General features: G+C 37.1%; 1 protein-coding gene across 2 annotated transcripts in view; it reads left to right on the top strand.

The window, feature by feature from the left end:
- The window catches only part of LOC106872857 (uncharacterized), a 245,850-nt gene extending 228,588 nt beyond the window's left edge, over positions 1 to 17,262 (top strand). For both annotated transcript variants that reach the window (XM_089350847.1, XM_089350848.1), the window contains 6 exons: positions 3,514 to 3,611; positions 6,712 to 6,838; positions 14,409 to 14,450; positions 14,977 to 15,057; positions 15,716 to 15,749; positions 16,900 to 17,262. In XM_089350847.1, the coding sequence (XP_089206973.1) occupies positions 3,514 to 3,611; positions 6,712 to 6,838; positions 14,409 to 14,450; positions 14,977 to 15,057; positions 15,716 to 15,749; positions 16,900 to 17,021 (504 nt within the window). In that variant the 3' untranslated portion in view covers positions 17,022 to 17,262. The remainder of the gene's footprint in view (positions 1 to 3,513; positions 3,612 to 6,711; positions 6,839 to 14,408; positions 14,451 to 14,976; positions 15,058 to 15,715; positions 15,750 to 16,899) is intronic.
- The last annotated feature ends 619 nt before the right edge of the window (positions 17,263 to 17,881 follow it).

The raw sequence follows: 17,881 nt of genomic DNA, 5'->3' as shown, positions 1-17,881 counted from the left end.
TCTCTCTTTCCATCTCTCTCTCTCTTCTATCTTCTTTCCTTTCTCTCACACTTCCCCCTCTCTTTGTATATTTTTCGCATTCTCTCTCTATGTATATTTTTCTGTTTTTCTCTCTCCCTCTCTCTTTCTCTCTCCCTCTCTCTCTCTCTCCTTTTTTGGTTTTTCTCACTCTCACTCTCTCTCAATTTCTTTAACGTTAACCCTCATTCTGTTTTTCTCACTTTTTCTTCTGTCTCTTTGATTCTCTTTTTCTCTCTTTTCACTTCAATTTTTCCTCACTTTCATTCGCGTCCACCATTTTAGATTTTACTTTTCCTTTCTCTCTCCCTTCCCTCTCCCCACTTTTCAGTCACGTGCGCACGCACGCACACACACACACACACACACACACTGTCAGAAACGTTAGCACGCCGGGCGAAATGCTTAGCGGTATTCCGTCTGCTGCTACGTTCTGAGTTTAAATTCCGCCGAGGTCGACTTTGCCTTTCATCCTTTCGGGGTCGATTAAATAAGTACCAGTTACGCACTGGGGTCGGTATAATCGACTTAATCCGTTTGTCTGTCCTTGTTTGTCCCCTCTGTGTGTAGCCCCTTGTGAGTAGTAAAGAAATAACACACACACACGAATAATTTCTCTCCACATCTGCACATTTTTTTCAGTATCTTTACGTAAAGCAAAATCTATTAATGTAATATTCATAATTTTCTGTATGAGTACAAGCAACCACATGGTTCTGGGTTCGATCCTTTTGCACGTCACTTTGAGCAAATGTCTTCGTAACTACAATTTCGACCACTACATTTGGCAAATGGAAGCTATACAGTACAGGAGTTAAGGTCAGTCGATTATAGTTGCTTATAGATCTGCACTCACAATAGGATGCTGGCCTGTGTAAGGATTTTCAGAAGCAGTAGTAGCAGCATGTGCATACAAGTTTCCTCTGTCTACACCACCGATGATATCCAAGGGTTGGCACCAATGTCATTGCATGGGCTGTCGTCAGAACGCAGAGGGCCAGAACACATATCGCAAGACACTCTATTCGATGCTCTTAACAACTTCAACAATCCGCTGCCCATAATAGACCCTTTTTCATTTAAACTCCGAAAAGATGAGAGGCAAAGTTAACCTTGACGGAATTCGAATTCGGATCGTAGAGAACTGGAACAAATACTGCAGCGCATTTTCCCGACACTCTAACAACTCTGCTAATCCGCAATTTTTCAACAGTTTAATCCCTGCCCTGAGGGGGATGTATCTATATGTAGGTGGGGGGTTATCTATATACACACGTACATACATTTACATGTGTATATGTAAATGTGTATATGTATGTGTGTGTGCGCGCGCACGTGCGTAAACATCATACCAAATAACACAAGCAAAATTTGAGGCAAACAGGAAAAACAAAAATAGCATGCAGAGTCAGATGTGAAAACAGATCGCAGAAAGCGTAGAAATATAATGCAAAAGAGCGACTAAGAAGTGTACAATGAAACTGAATACGCTCAAGATATAAACAAATTCCTTGTGATACCTTTTATAAAAGGGGAAAAAACGAATTTAAAAAATAATTTGGAAGCAGTTTCACCAATATATAAGAGGTTATAAAAGTGACGTTTAAGACCGTAAACGACGTTTTTAGGGGTGGCTAACATGGAAGTGATATTGATTGGGACTAAGAAGTGTAGTGATGTACAGGATGGGAGGGCATGTGTTACACAGGGCTCGGGAGCAGGGAATGATCCGAGATGGATACTAGGAATGTTAGAGGAGCATTGAACTAAAAAGCACACAAATTAAGAGTCTAATGGAAACAGGGGAGGGTTTGTTCATGGAATATGATACAGGTGGAAGTGTCTAAATGTGCAAAACGGACCATCAAAGAGATAAGATATTGGAGTGGAAGGGAAGGAATAAAGCAAATGGCCAAGAGTAGGGAAAATGTGGTGAGGGAGTGCAAGAATGGAGGAGAGGATTATTGACACTGGTCTGGGAATAACCATGACACACGAATTAGGGAGTCATCAGATGGGACTGGGTTTTAAAATCGTGACGACGAAGATGCAGGAATTGTAAGAAATGGAAGATTTAGAGTAGTTAGGTGTGAAGAGGTGAATTCGAGGTAAGTGTAAGGGTCCGTTGGTTTATAGAAATTACACGTGGAGAAGGAGAGGTTTGGGTAATCAATGATGGCAGAGTTATCGAAGGAAGTGATGGAGGAAGAGGAGAAGGCAGAAGTGATTTGAAGAGTTGATGAAGGTGGTGAGTTGAGTATGGGGGAGAAAGGCAGTTCTGGTGCCATCATCACTGTACTTACCATACAGTTCAGGAATGGGACCAGAGAAATGGACAATGATTTCACCCTTGATATAGAAGGTTAGTGCAGCTAGAGTTGATTCTGTTTACCATGGCTGCTCTGTTGAGATGCAATTCAAAAGACAAGCAGAGCAAGGCAGAAGAGATCAGAGTTGCTGGGTCGAGGCAAGTGCGACAACCTAAGGATTACACGAAGGTCAGAATATTGTCGTGTAGTAATTTAATATTCAGTGTGAAGAGGAGTATGGAAGAGTTATGTGAGAAAAAGGAATTGAAATGATAAATAGTTAGTATTACGAATGTAAGAAAGAAGGGTAGCTAGTAAGGGTTGGAGAGCCCTATGAAAATATTTAAAGGAAGCGGGGCAACTGCAAGCAGAAACTTCGGGGCGGCCGTTGTCATCGATTTATGTATTCTGAGAAGGAAATAGATGGTGTGGATGCAGACTGCGGACAATCAAGTCGATAGCACAGTGAGGGAGAGGGGACAAAGTGGTGAGATCTGTTATCATTGTAGATAACAGGACATTTTGGCTAGGGGCAAAGTGGGATTATTCAATTAGCTAGATGCTATAGAGACCGTCACACAACCACTGCGTTACCTTTGTCAGCCGGTTTGATTACCATATAGTCTCAGCGTTGGAGTTCGCGAAGTACGGAGAGTTCAACTCGATGATGTTGCAGCGATGAGAAAGAACTCTTACGAAAGTGAAAACGGTTCACCAAGAAATAATATAGAGAGTTATCTCTTGTTTTCTCAGCTAAATATGTTCGCAATGTGGTGATGGATTGGCAAAATCGTTAGTTTATGTTTCTTTGTTTTATAAGTTCGAAATTCGCTGAGATCGATATCAAGGAGGGTCGATACAAGTAATGTAACAATCAGATGCTAAGCTAAGATCGATACTATTGACTGTTTTCTTCCAAAACTATTTGGCCTGTTCTTCTTGAGTGTCGAATAAGGTTTCTTATGGCATTTAGCTACTGCCAAAATCGGCATTACCCTTCATCCTTTCAGTGGTGGTTGATTAAAATAAAGTAGCCATCATGTTGCAAGGTCGATATAATCCCAAAATGTGTAGTTTTGTGTTGCTATTTGTGTTTCATGACTTATGTGAAATAATTTCTTTTTTGTTTTGTTTTGATTTTTGTATACTTAATTTTCATTGTTCTTTTTTCTCTTACTTACACCAGGCGAACATCATATGCTGTATATTTGCACTCAGGGCCTTAATGTCAGCAGGCTCTATATTGAAACATACTACTAAACCAACTACTGCAGAACGTATAAGGTAAGCACAATATTTTCTTTCAGTTTAGTCGCCGTGTTTGTTCTATTATCCATTTGAGACCATGCTGGTGATCAGACAGAATGGTTAGCACACCGAGCAAAACAGCTATTTCGACTCCTTTATCGCAAATAGCTGATATGTGGTAGCAGGGTGTGCTAGAAATAACAGCCAAATCTTTGGAGGTGAGGTACGTTGAATTCTTTGTAAGCCTAGTACTTATTCTATAGGTCTCTTTTGCCGAACCGCTAGCTTACAGGGACGTAAGCACACTAACATCGGTTGTCAAGCGATGCTGGGGGACAAGGACACACACACACACACACACACACATATATATATATATATATATATATATATATATATATATATATATATATATATATATATATATATATATATATATATATATGCTATGGGCTTCTTTCAGTTTCCGTTTGCCAAATCCACTCACAAGGCTTTGCACAGCCCGAGGCTATAGCAGAAGACACTTGCCCAAGGTGCTACGAAGTGGGACTGACCTCAGAACCATGTAATTTGTAAGCAACCTACTTACCACACAGCCACGCTGCGCCTATATATGTGTGCGTGTGTGTGTGTGTGTGTGTGTGTATATCTTGGTTGTTTTTTTTTTATTGGTCAGTTATTTTTAGCGTTGACAGAAAAAAAGTCATTCTAAAATTGTTTTTTAACGTAAGTTTGCCCAAACAAGTCGAATGCTTACACAGACCAGGTTTTACAGCCACATCATCCAAACCGACCGGCTGAAACCGAGCTTAGCTACTAGTATGTGTGCGTGTGTGTGTGTGTGTGTGTGTGTGTGTGTGTGTGTGTGTGTGTGTGTGTGTGTGTGTAATGATATACATACGTATATATATAAAATCATATTTATATACGTGTGCGTGTGTGTGTTTGTGTGTGTGTGAAGGCGCATGGCTTAGTGGTTAAGGTATTGCACTCACAATTGCGAGATCGTGGGTTCGAATCCCCAGACCGGGCGGTGCTTTTTGTTCTTGAGCAAAGCACTTCATTTCACGCTTCTCTGCGATCATTTCGACATCTGACATGCAGCAACAGTTGCACCTGTACAGATAATGTCGATCTGATTGAGGGGTGAGCTTATGTGTACACAAACATCTGATCGCTATAAATAAATCATCTGTGTGGTTGTTGTGTAAGAAATTGTCGAACCCTCATACGTCGTCTAATGACGGGAGAGTCCAACATGTATATATATATATATATATATATATATATATATATATATATATCAGAAATGAAACAATAAATTTAGCAATTATAAATTCAATTCAATTTAGATATTTTATACAAACAAAGGACACATCTCATAAATTACAGCTGTTTCCGCTTCATTAATAAAATGAAGTTTTTCAAGAATAATCAAATCCGTTTAAATTTGTAATGATGCTTTATCAGATTAACATACCTTCTTAACTATTTGACGAAAAATATCAAAATCATAGATATATATATAATCATATTTTTACCTAAGCAAATCACATGTAATTATTTGGTCAAATCGCACCAATTTCATCTTTACCGTTCAGCCTTATGGCTTCAATAGAATAAGCTACCAGTCAAAAACTAGGATCACTTTAATTGTCTACGCTTTTCTCCAGAATATGTGGCCTACTGTGAATGCTGAAATTAATAATTTTGCTATCCCCAGTATCTATCTAGCTGCAAGGAGATATACAAAATTATTTCGTTGAGATGTGATACTAGAAAATGCTCAACTGTTTTTTTTTATCTCTTACTAGCAAGCATACTTGTCCTTTGGACGGTTTAAGTTGCTTGATATTATCATTTTCACCAAATAATTGAACTACCGTGAAGATTTGAGTAGCACAGCAATCTATATTTCCGATTAACCAAGGAACGGAAAGCCAAATTGAAGGTTGTTATTGTGGAGGTCGTTGCACTTTAATGATCATAGAATATATACGTTTGCAAGCGATGCAAAGTAGAGCTGCTGAAGTGTTTTGGAAGTAGATTACGGATAATGACTACAAAATATAGTTGTTTTACATGAAAGCGAAATTTCTTGTAAGAAACAGTCACATAAATGGTGTAAGGAAATTGAAGGAAGACGTTGAAGCTTCCCGTCTGCGAGTTTATTTTATTCAATAGCAAAGGGAGCTATTTTTTCGGAGAGAAGTATGATTGGTACGTTAGAAAATAGCAATATAATACCTACTTGAAAAAGTAGAGTTAAAGGAATGTATTTGCTGTGTGCTTACAGTGTACGACCACTCTGAAACTGACTTCAGGTAACGAAAAATGAAGAGTTAGACTTCAATTCACGAATACTGCTTTGAATCTTTAGCAGTTCGCAGTGAAAAGATGTCGCGTTGTAAGGCAGACAGATAATTGTGAAGTTGTAAGGACGATAACAGTGAGCAGAATACACGTATAAATATAGAGATTAAGATTGTTTAGTATTGGCTATTCATCGCGTACTGTATTCCTGGTCAATTTAATCACCGTGAAAAGTAGAGAGTCAAAATAAATAAATAGACAAAATCCTTTCATTTTTATAATATTCCCTAACCAAAACACTGAAAGAATATATAAATATTGAAGAAACAATATACACCAATACACATATAAAAGTAATAATACACAATTACAACATATAAATAAATAATAAATCAAAACAATATGAAAACCACAAAAAAGTACTCTCTAATGCCAATATACGACCATATAGATTAAAAAAGTATGGAAAACTCTACATAAAAAAATCTATGTCCATTTACGTCTATTTACACGGACCATCCTTGGGACATAAGTAATGTGTGCGTAAAGTTTGGTGAAAATCGGTTGAGAATTGTGGAAATGTATGCTTTAGTCATTATGCACACACATACTGCGATTTATATACAATAGATAACACATAACAGAATTTTTTAATCAACAAAATAGAAATATTAATTGTTTAATTTCAATTAAGACCACAGAATATTATAATATATCATATAAGGATCGAAATTTTAATCAGAAATGCTGATTACTCCAAAAATGAACTGTTACATTTGAACTATCTGTAAAACGTTTTCACTTCTTTTACGTTGCCTTTCAGGAAAGGAGCTCGGGCGCTGCTGGTTTTGTCCCCGTTGTTGGGTTTTACATGGATCATCGGTCTATTTGCCGTCAATGAGGACACTGTGGTATTTGAATACATATTCGCTATACTTGCAACATTACAGGTTTGTGTTCATTTAAGAGCTTCGCTTCAGCCATAATCATTGTTTCATTTAATCGCAATTCTTGTAAATTATTAACATTTGTTTCAAATTTTTAAATAGATATGCATAAAGAAGAAAATTTTCTACATACATAAATGTATGCATACATAAATATATACATACATACATGCATACATATAGATATGCATGTGTGTGTATATATATATATATATATATATATATATATATATATATGCTGTAAAAAAAGCAACCACAAACCGGATGTGTCTGTCTCCAACAATAGAGAGCAGTCGCCATATTTCATCACATAACTGCCATTTCTGAATCGGCCGTAATGGAAATATGACACTGTACACTTCGATATATATACCCACTCTACTGACAAATATACAAGAGCATGGTTTTTTCTGATTTAGGCTATAGATACATACTCACACACAACACACACACGCGCGTGCGTGTGTGTGTGTGTGTGTGTGTGTGTGTAAAACACAAAGGAATAGGCATTTCAAGATCTTGACATATACTTTATAAGCACTCTGTTGTTGTCCGAAATTGGATATTTAAGCTCAGACTAAACTCAGTGTATAGAGAAAAAATATATAAATGAATATAATTTCAGCTATAGTAACAGCAACTTATTTAGGTCAGAACAAATTCATTGACCATTGATGCTAAATATTATAATATAAATCGCAGTGAAAGATAGGATATAGGATATTTCGAAGTTAGACACACAATAACTCATTAAGATGATTCGAAAAAGTTAAGCAAATATTGTTGATAAGGGGTAATGTCTCATACCCATAAAAATAGAATTGATATCTGATTTAAAGTAAACACTAAAGAAACCCTAGAAGTTTATGTCAGAAGGATTAGTAGAAATAATAAGACAAGTAGGAAAAAAGAAAAAAATAGTCATAAAATAACGATCATAAAACCACCTCAGTAGCAGAATAGCAAAACTAGTACTATCTAGATAAAACCATTTAAGAAACGTTCGGAGATTTCTGGATCATATAATACTATAACCGCAGGTGCTAAATCTAGCGAATAGAGTGAGTGCCGAAGCGATAACATGTTCTTTTGACCGAGAAACTCACGAGTGAGGAGAGCTCGGTGACAGGGTGTATTGTCTCGGTGACAGGGTACATCTGTTCCACAAGTCTCGTTGTCGTAAGCTTGCCGAAATATACTCAATGTCCCTGCAGCAGGCTTCCCAAATTTAACGCAAAATTTCATGTTGGCACTTTGTTCCAACTTGCTTTCCATGACAAAATCGCAGACTACAACATACACGTGATCGCAAAAACACAAATTTCACAACTTGCGAAATAAGCAAAGCGATGTCACTCGGTAGACTGCCTCATGAAAGCCAGTATAATTCCTTTCAATGCTGTCGGAGTTGTTATGGCTGCTCGGTGTACAACTTCTTTAGTGAAACAGATCTACTGACCGGACAATTAGACGAATTTCAACGGTAACAAATTGGTTGATGCGGTGACCGTGATACTTCTAATCTTGTTGGTGTCGACAATACGTTTGCTAGCTCTCACTGCGCACGCAATCATGTGCTGCCACCTGTCAGTGCGAGACAGAACTAGTCCGGTAATGTTTTCATACCACCTTTTTGATATGTTTATGAATAATTTTCAATGGGTGTAGCTTGCACTGCACACACCCCCACCTATTGGCCCAAGAAGACTTCCGCTGGTGAGACATGAAAATTGATAAAACCAGGGACTTCCAAGGATTCAGATTTTATTTCGGAGATTTCTTTCTCCTTGGTAGATTACCACCCAAGATTAAAGAGCTTCTACCTGCCCATGAGGTAAGCTATCCCATTCCAGACACCAAACCGACACTCAAACACTCTATAAAGGGATCAAATATCACTCCAGTGATCGACGCGGAGTAGCTCATACATATAAAAATGAAAGAAAAGTACGATATGTGATTTGCAAATGTAAATAAGAATTAAATATAAATAATACATATAAATATAAAAATTTAAAGATATGCACAAATATAAATAAATATGTATATAAAAGTAAAAATATACATATACATATAAAAAAGTAAAAGATATGCAATTGCAAAATATAAAGATTTGAATATAAATAATATATATACTCTTTTACTCTTTTACTTGTTTCAGTCATTTTGACTGCGGCCATGCTGGAGCACCGCCTTTAGTTGAGCAAATCGACCCCAGGACTTATTCTTTGGAAGCCTAGTACTTATTCTATCGGTCTCTTTTGCCGAACCGCTAGGTTACGGGGACGTAAACACACCACCATCGGTTGTCAACCGATGGTGGGGGGACAAACACAGACACACAAACACACATACATATATATATATATACATATATACGACGGGCTTCTTTCAGTTTCCGTCTACCAAATCCACTCACAAGGCTTTGGTCGGCCCGAGGCTATAGTAGAAGACACTTGCCCAAGGTGCCACGCAGTGGGACTGAACCCGGAACCATGTGGTTGGTAAGCAAGCTACTTACCACACAGCCACTCCATATACATGCATATAAAAAAAAAGATATATACATATTTACAGATATTTTGTCAAGTCGCTCTGAGTGCTACCGGTAATATGTAATCCAGTACAACCTGTCGCATGGTTGGGTCGTCGGCGACTAAACTGGTAACCCCACCAGGCTTGCTTGGTGAGGAGGGTGTTGTTGGATACCATGCAGGATGAAAAATAGGACCCGTCAAAGAGCAGAGGAACTCCTGAACAGTCAATGGCCATCCAACAAAATATATATATATATATATATATATATATATATATATATATATATATATAGGAGAATATACGAAAAAACAACAACAGACGAGGACAGGTGGTGTAAATAACAAAAGGATGTATTAGTATGACGCTCGGGAATACGGAAAGTCTTTGACGTTTCTAGCTACGCTCTTCAACAGAAAGAATACGGAGACAAGGAGAAAAACACGGAGAAAAAAAATTGAATAGTGTCCAGTCAACGGTCAATCATAATAATGGCTGATCATAACAATGGCTGACCGGAAGTTAGAAATTCTTTTTTCAGGAGAGCTAAGAAAAGGGGGAGATAACAAACGGTGATCGAAGAACGAGTGGCTGTGTGTGGGAGATAGAATGCTGGTGATCTTGACGTATGTAGTGTGAAAATGGAGAAGGGAGAAAGCACTTGGTCAGTTGTAGTGTGATGCGAGGGTATTGGTGTGGTGTGATGTGAGGGTGTTGGGAGGTGGGGAAGGCATGGGTGGAGTGTGGGTTAGGCTGAGGGTGGGGTAGAGGTAGGGGTCTGTGGGTAGGGGTATGTGGGTAGGGGTGGGTGGTGGGTGTAAGGAATTGGATGGGGTGGAGTGGGAAGGTAGAGTAGGAGTGTGTTGGGGTGTGGTGGGATGAGCTTATGAGGGGGTGTTGACGATGAAGGGGGAAGGGGAAGGGGGATGTAAGAGAGGGGGAAGAGGGGGAAGATGGGTATGGGAGGGGAGGGAGAGAGGGTGGGTATAAGAGAGGGAAGGTGGATTGAGAGAGGGGGAAGGTGGGTATGGGGGAATGACTATGTGTGTGTGTGTGTGCAACTATATATATATATATATATATATATATATATATATATATATACAGCCATGTGTATGTGTACAAGCGAGTAAGTGGGTGAGTACACCAAAAAACCTCATTGCATACAAAATCATTGATTAGTTTCTCAAAAATAGAAGCCCGCATTAATCGCAATGCTGTGTACTTGTTATGCGTTACTCTTCGGGCTTACAAGACCAACTTCCTCTTCACATTCATTTTTAGATTAACTATCTTCACATTCATTTTTAGAATATTTATCCCCTTCAACAATGAACTGCAAACAGTTAACAAGTGTATTGTCGACGCTGTCAACATTAGAAGTTTCACGGTCATCGCATCAACCAATTTGTTACCGTTGAAATTCGTCTAATGGTCCGGTCAGTTGATCTGTTTCACTAAAGTTGTACATCGAGCAGCCATAACACCTCCAACAGCATTGAAAGGAATTATACTGGCCGAACAGCTAGCTTTGTGTGTGTCGTTTCCTTCAATATTACCACTAACTTCAGGTCAAAGAACTGGCGAAATTTCATATGTCTGTCTCATTTTGTCTGAAAATACATAGAGCAGGGGCTTCCATATACCCCCACCAATCAAAAGAAACATCATTGATAGAGCTACCGCAATCTTAATTGGTCACAGAGCTTTATCTTCTGCCTATCTAATCAATTCCAGATATTAAAACATGCTGCAAAATCTCTTAGCAGATCAGTTATGCTACCTAACTACTACCAGGTATGGAGGCTCCTCTTTAAAATTCTCCATACATTTCCAGAGCCCATAAGTTACAAGATATAATTAAATGTATTAAGCGATCCTTCAATTTTTTTTACTTTTTTACACATATAACAATATATGAAAATATTTATATATATATATATATATATATATATATATATATATATATATATATATATATATATATATATATATATATATATATATATATATATATATATATATGTATATATATATATATATATATATATATATATATATATGCATATATATGCGAGACATACAGTCAGTAGTGAGCTTTTGCGTGTAAGGTCATTTCTTATGGCCCTGACATAAATTGGATTAGTTACAGATGTAGTGCTTTTAAGCATAAGAGTGTTCATTCTCATAACCTTGGGCTAAACAACATCAACAACAACCTAGTTGTAAGAGGCTAGGTAGATTTAATTTACAACTGGACCGTCGTCATCGTCGTCATTGTTGTTGTTGTTATTGTTGTTGTTTAGCCCAACATAAATTTTTGATCAAAGACATTGCAGCCATGACCATAAATTGTTTTTGTTTTTGTTTTTTTTTGTTGGTTTTTTTTACTTTTGATTGGAATTCCTTTTGATTGTGGTTCCTATCCAATGTCTAGATCCACATGTACTGAGGTGGCAAGAATTATATACATGCTTTGTTCCATGGTCACAGGGGGAGGAGGGGGAGGGGGAGGGGAGGAGGGGAGGGGAGGAGGGGAGGGGAGGAGGGGAGGGGAGGGGAGGAGGGGAGGGGAGGAGAGGAGGGGAGGGGAGGAGGGGAGGGGAGGGGAGGAGGGGAGGGGAGGGGAGGAGGGGAGGAGGGGAGGAGGGGAGGAGGGGAGGAGGGGAGGGGAGGAGGGGAGGGGAGGAGGGGAGGAGGGGAGGAGGGGAGGAGGGGAGGTGAGGGGGGAGGGGGAGGGGGGGAGGGGGGAGGGGGGAGGGGGGGAGGGGGGAGGGGAGGAGGGGAGGGGAGGAGGGGGGGGGAGGAGGAGGAGGATTGCTAAAGAAAAAGACAAATTGGGATTCGAAGATATTCAAAAGAAAGTGGGGAATGAGAAACAACTCCGTGGCTGGTCAACACTTCTGCAATACGCGACAGAGAAGTAAGCTTGAGTAAAAGCCAACTATAGGTCAAAAGGTTATTTTGAGTTAAAAGCAAAAGCAGAAGGATGTATTTTACCTAAACAGGACCAATACCTAGGCACAAATAATTACAATATATGTATTGTCATCCGAAATGGAGATGAGTACCAACACGTCCATGTGGCACGCTTGAAAAATTGTGAAAATCTCTTCACATAAAACTATTGGTTGCCTTGTTAACTCACAAATAAAAAATTTTTATCCACCAATGTGGTTTTGAGCACTCATTCAAACTATATGTGTATATATATATATCAGAAAAGATATTAACACAGTACAAGGTAAAGACCTATCCATAGTCAACAGAGTCATAGCTAATAAAGCTTATACAGAGATCAAAGAAAACCGTACCCATATCATTATCAAGTACAGTACGAAAATGTATGTATACTGATAGACATCTTCACCTTTTTAACCAACATATCACACGGGTGCGAATGGAGAAGGTATTAAAGCACAGGGCTCTTGAAATCAAAGTAAACAGGATGCGGAGCATAAAATAGAAAACAGTAACTGCAATAATTGGAGAGCTGGGTATAAGAAAACATCATGAACTAAAACATAAAATCAATACAAGGGTAATTTTCACACAGCCCAGAAAATATCGCTGCTCGACACAACACAAACCCTACACAAGACACTTTCACTTCAATAGCACAACTCAAACAGTGCACTATCTACTCACAACACCTAGTCTATAATTACCACCCAGTGATCCAGCACAATACTGGTTTTATATAATTAATGCACAATACACACGCTACGCAGTTGACTCCCAATAATATAACACGCAATATACTCTACACTATCACTACCCAACACTAAGACACATAATACATTGCACACAGTCTGTACAGGAGCAAAGATACCACATAATCTACACAACAGAAGAAATACTAAAATGTCACCAGAAATAACACAAGTCCTACAGCAAAGAAAAAATGATGTAGCATACAAATACAATTCTCTAATTTCAAAAGACGATGGTGTAGCACTTCAAGAACATGGAGGTACAGTAGAGATTCATGTACCGGATGGTACAGTAGAGTTTCATATCAAAACCATAAGAAATATTATCACATACATTAGAATGGATCCCGCGCACTTTCAATGTACCAATATACAAATATCGCCTGAAATTTCTTTTATGTAATATAATATCATTTTCTTTAAACTGACAGATATCGTAAGATTCTTAAAAATAATAATATCAAACTAAGTTTAAGTTGTACACACAATTTTAGTACAAAATTGTAAATTTTAATCCTAAAACCCTTAGACCGTTTTCTGCAGTTAATCTTTCATATTTGTGCAATTGGAAAAATGCCCCTTAAAAAATTATCTTTCCAATACCTTGCGCGAAAGCATTCAATGGATGCTTCAGTTTCTAAAGATTATATTAGTTTGATTGAAAATCCTTTCTAATTAAAATATAATCAGCGTGAGTATTCTTTTGGAAATCCTGAAGGATTATTCGATACAGTATTATTTAAATATATTCGGAATCTAAAAGATAATATAAATTTTTAATTCATTCGGAGTATATTAGGACATGTCAGCTATATCTACAATGTAACAATTGTGGTATTCTTTGATTCTCTGAAACATTTTAAATATTCCTCATTGAGGTTTCTTCGTTAATACTTCTTCTTACCGGAGACCTTGCCCGAATATTTGCAACAGACTGGGCGCTTCCAAGAGCCAGAGGGTAATGTTAAACAAAAGGATAGAATTAGACTCACACCCAAACGATGTGATAGAAATGGCCAAGGATAACGCAGCAACAACGCGCTGCCATTATCTCTTTGTGTCACTATTATTTTGTAGAATAGAAAAGCACTGCAAAGTAGCAACGATGTTCCGTTGAGCCTAAATTGTATCAAACTTTCAATACCTATTCCTTTATATTATTAATGGCTTTCATAAAATCCTCAAACACCGCACACATCTAGTCTTCATAGATCACATTTTCTACAGTTTGTTTTATAAAATATCATTACGTTTTTGTAGACTGAAATTATTTTCGCATCCAATTTAATAATTCATGCGTATTATTGTTGTTATTATCATTCCAGGGATTTTTCGTCTTCCTTGCCTACTGTCTTTTCAACGACCAGGTACGAATTTATCAATCGAAATTATTATTTTTGTTGTTTTTTGTTTTTATTGTTATTCCAAAGGTATTACACGTTGCTTTAATTAGTAAGAATGTTATCTTGAGGTTTGGTGACATGTCTCCTCAAATCTCAAGAACCTTTCATATAATTTTTGTAGAATACACGATGGTACTTTTCTGCAGGTCAACAATGCGAGTTTCAATTACTATACCTTTAAGTCTTTTAAGTAGCAGTTTGCATGTTGTACCAAGTGCCCCAATTTATCACAGGAAAAATTCTTAGTCTTATACAATCTCTTCAGCTCTCTGAACGTGTTTTGCTCATTATCTTTGCTAAAGAGCATTCAAATTTCTCGGATACTGTCCCTCTTTGCCCGTTTCTCCTTTCACGAACTTATAAATATTTTTAATTCATTTTTTTAACCTACTGCCCACCATAGGATGCAAAATAATTAAATAAAGTCATATGAACCGGTAAGGTAGTGTGAAAGATAAGTTTAATCTTTACTTTGTAATTTAACTTCCAGTTACGAAAGGCATTCGTAGAATCCAAGTTCCGTACCCAGTATCTATCAACAAAGCAAAGTACCTTATCTCAGAGTAAAACTGTAAGTATATGTTTCCTGTCATCATCATAATCACTATCATCATCACTAGAATCATCATTGCGTCAGCGAAAGAATCTCTTTGTCATAGCTTGACCTGCAACAAATAACGAATTCCACCCCCACCCCCTAAAATCACATTTGGTAGTCTCACAACGAAAGGAAACACATGTTAAAATGTGTAGTCCTAGATATACAAGAAAATTCAGGATGGTCATGCCTGGAATGCCTTTAATCAGAGGTTTATTAGATCAAGGTTTATGAGGGCCAGGTAATGGTTTCACACCAGGTGACGAAATGGATTTCAAAGTTGCAGACTATAAGTATTTTTCAATCTCAGTGAATTTGAATGAAATATTTGCTGTTAGTCCTAAACAACTAAATGAGGTCTGAAGTGTTTTCATTTTCAGTAGACACATTGGGTGATGTGTTTGAGAAACCTTTTTGCGTAAATAGCTGAAAAAATTGTCACCACGGCTGGAACACCTATGATCATAAGCATTTTACAACGTGCCTGACCTAAAGCTAAAATCAAAATTTACAACACCTCCTCCTCTTACTACTATTACTACACGTAAAGATATTTCTTCCTCGGTTCGCTACAGTATTTTGAGATGATCCATTTTTTTTTTTAATGTTTTCTTTTATATTTCATTCACAGATAAAAGGATCCTTTGATGACACTAACAAAAACGGTAAGTCTTGAAAAGAGTTTCATTCATTCTTTTAATATTAAGAATAGATAAAAACAAAATAAGTAAATAAAATACAAACGGAAATACTAATCTCAAATTGAAGTAATTCTATCTTGTATGATTGGTGGAAAATGGAAAAGTAAGGTTAAGATGGACATATTTAGGACACATTTAGGATAGGTATAGTTGGGGTAATTTTGTTAGGATGGATATAAGATGGGTACAGAATAGACATATTTAAGATGGACATAGGATAGACATAGTTATGAGAGACATCGTTATGACGAGCATAGAATGAATACACTTAGGATAGATACAGTTGGAATGGCCACATTTAAGATGGCCATAGTTACGATAGACATGGTTATGATGCATAACTATATCCATAATAACTGTGCCTGTCTATGTTGGACATAGTTTGGGTGGATATATGAAAAAGAGCGGAAAATTTCCTGGCTTTAAGAGAATTGAGGAAAGGCCTGGTTGGAGGCCCTCTCTTCCTAGTTCTTTTATAGGACTTAGAAAAATTGTACGACCGCTGCAATAAGTGTGTGAATCTGAGAGGAAAATACGTTGAACAAAATCATAATTAACTGATCCTCCTGCATTTTCTGTTACCCAAAGCCAGTTGAGTAATCGACTTCAACCCTCTCCCGAAATTGCTCGCCTGATGTCAAACTTTGAATCAATATTATTAGGTGTTTAACGTAATACCATACTACATTTAATGGTTTTTACATTAATTAATATTGTATAACACTAGATGTCATTAACGATCCTGTTGAGAATGTGTACATGCTATACATATATTTTGTACATGCATACAGACAGACGGACGGACGTACGGACGGATGGACGGAATGACGGAGGGAGAGATACAGAGAAAGACACAAGGAGAGAGACGTAGACAGAATAAAGATTCAAAATTCTGTTCTATCTTTGCTGATAATCTTGAGAAATATATATATGTACATGCATACATATACACACAAATAGGGAAGAAAAGGGGGAGCGGAAATTGCGAGCCAAGCAGTAAGTTATGTTACAGACGAAGTTTGTGATAATGATTCTCGTTGTTTTTACTTTGTTTTGATCTGTTGTTTTTTTTTGTTTGTTTTGTTTTTCAATTTTTCTCATTTCTCTTTCACAGAAATAAAATCCAGTTACGCAAGTAATTCTCAACCCTACGAAAGTAATAAGGAGAAAAACATTAAAAGAAATGCGGATTTTATGATTAAAAGAAATTCAGATTTTAATTTAAAGAAAGAATGACAAGAATAAAGATGAACAGAAAATATAAATATTGGTGCTCAAAAGACTCAAACTAATTTTAAAATTTAAAAATTATTATTAAACTCGAGATCATTTATACAAATTATCATTAAACTCGAGATCATTTATACAATTATTATTGATTCATTATGAGCCGACAGGCTGGTTAAGTAAGATATATAGAACGCTCATTTTTTTTTTTTTTTTTTTTTTTTGCTATTATGTTAACAAGAATACACAAGGCAGAAACTGTAGAGCGACAGATAAAATGTTTGTGGTACGTAATTATCTCCCCACCTCCTTTTTGTTTTAGCTTCAAACCCTACTTATAATGCATTCTAGATGACAAATGCTTTAACGTTAGAAGTTTCAATGCTACTGAGATCGAATATACTTTTACTTGTTCCCGGGGCCGATAAATAAAGTACCAGTCAAATAGCAGGTCGATTAAAATAAGAGTCGCTTCTCCTAAAATGTGTGATCTCGTTCCTGTATTACAAATTATTTTTAATTACTTTTATAAATTTTTTAAACTTAAATTTGATAATGACGTTTTATTAACAATCCAATGTGTAGCTGTATACTTGTAAAAATATGTTTGTTCTTAATGTATATTGTCTAAATAAGATGTGTTTGAATGTTTACCTACTCAAACTTACATCCATACACACACACACACACACACACACACACACACACACACACACACAAACACATAAATACGCACTTACATATCTGAACATATATAGTTGTATGCATGTGTACATGAATGTATACATGCGTGCATGCGCTTACAACACAATGTATTTCACTGTCCTTGGGCGGCGAGCTTTAGCAGACCGGGCAAAATGTTTAATGGT

The sequence above is a fragment of the Octopus bimaculoides genome, chromosome 4, assembly GCF_046866305.1.
Source record: "Octopus bimaculoides isolate indiv1 chromosome 4, ASM4686630v1, whole genome shotgun sequence".
Lineage (NCBI taxonomy): Eukaryota > Metazoa > Mollusca > Cephalopoda > Octopoda > Octopodidae > Octopus > Octopus bimaculoides.
Note: the sequence above shows the minus strand (reverse complement) of the source record. Positions and strands in the feature narration are given on the sequence as shown.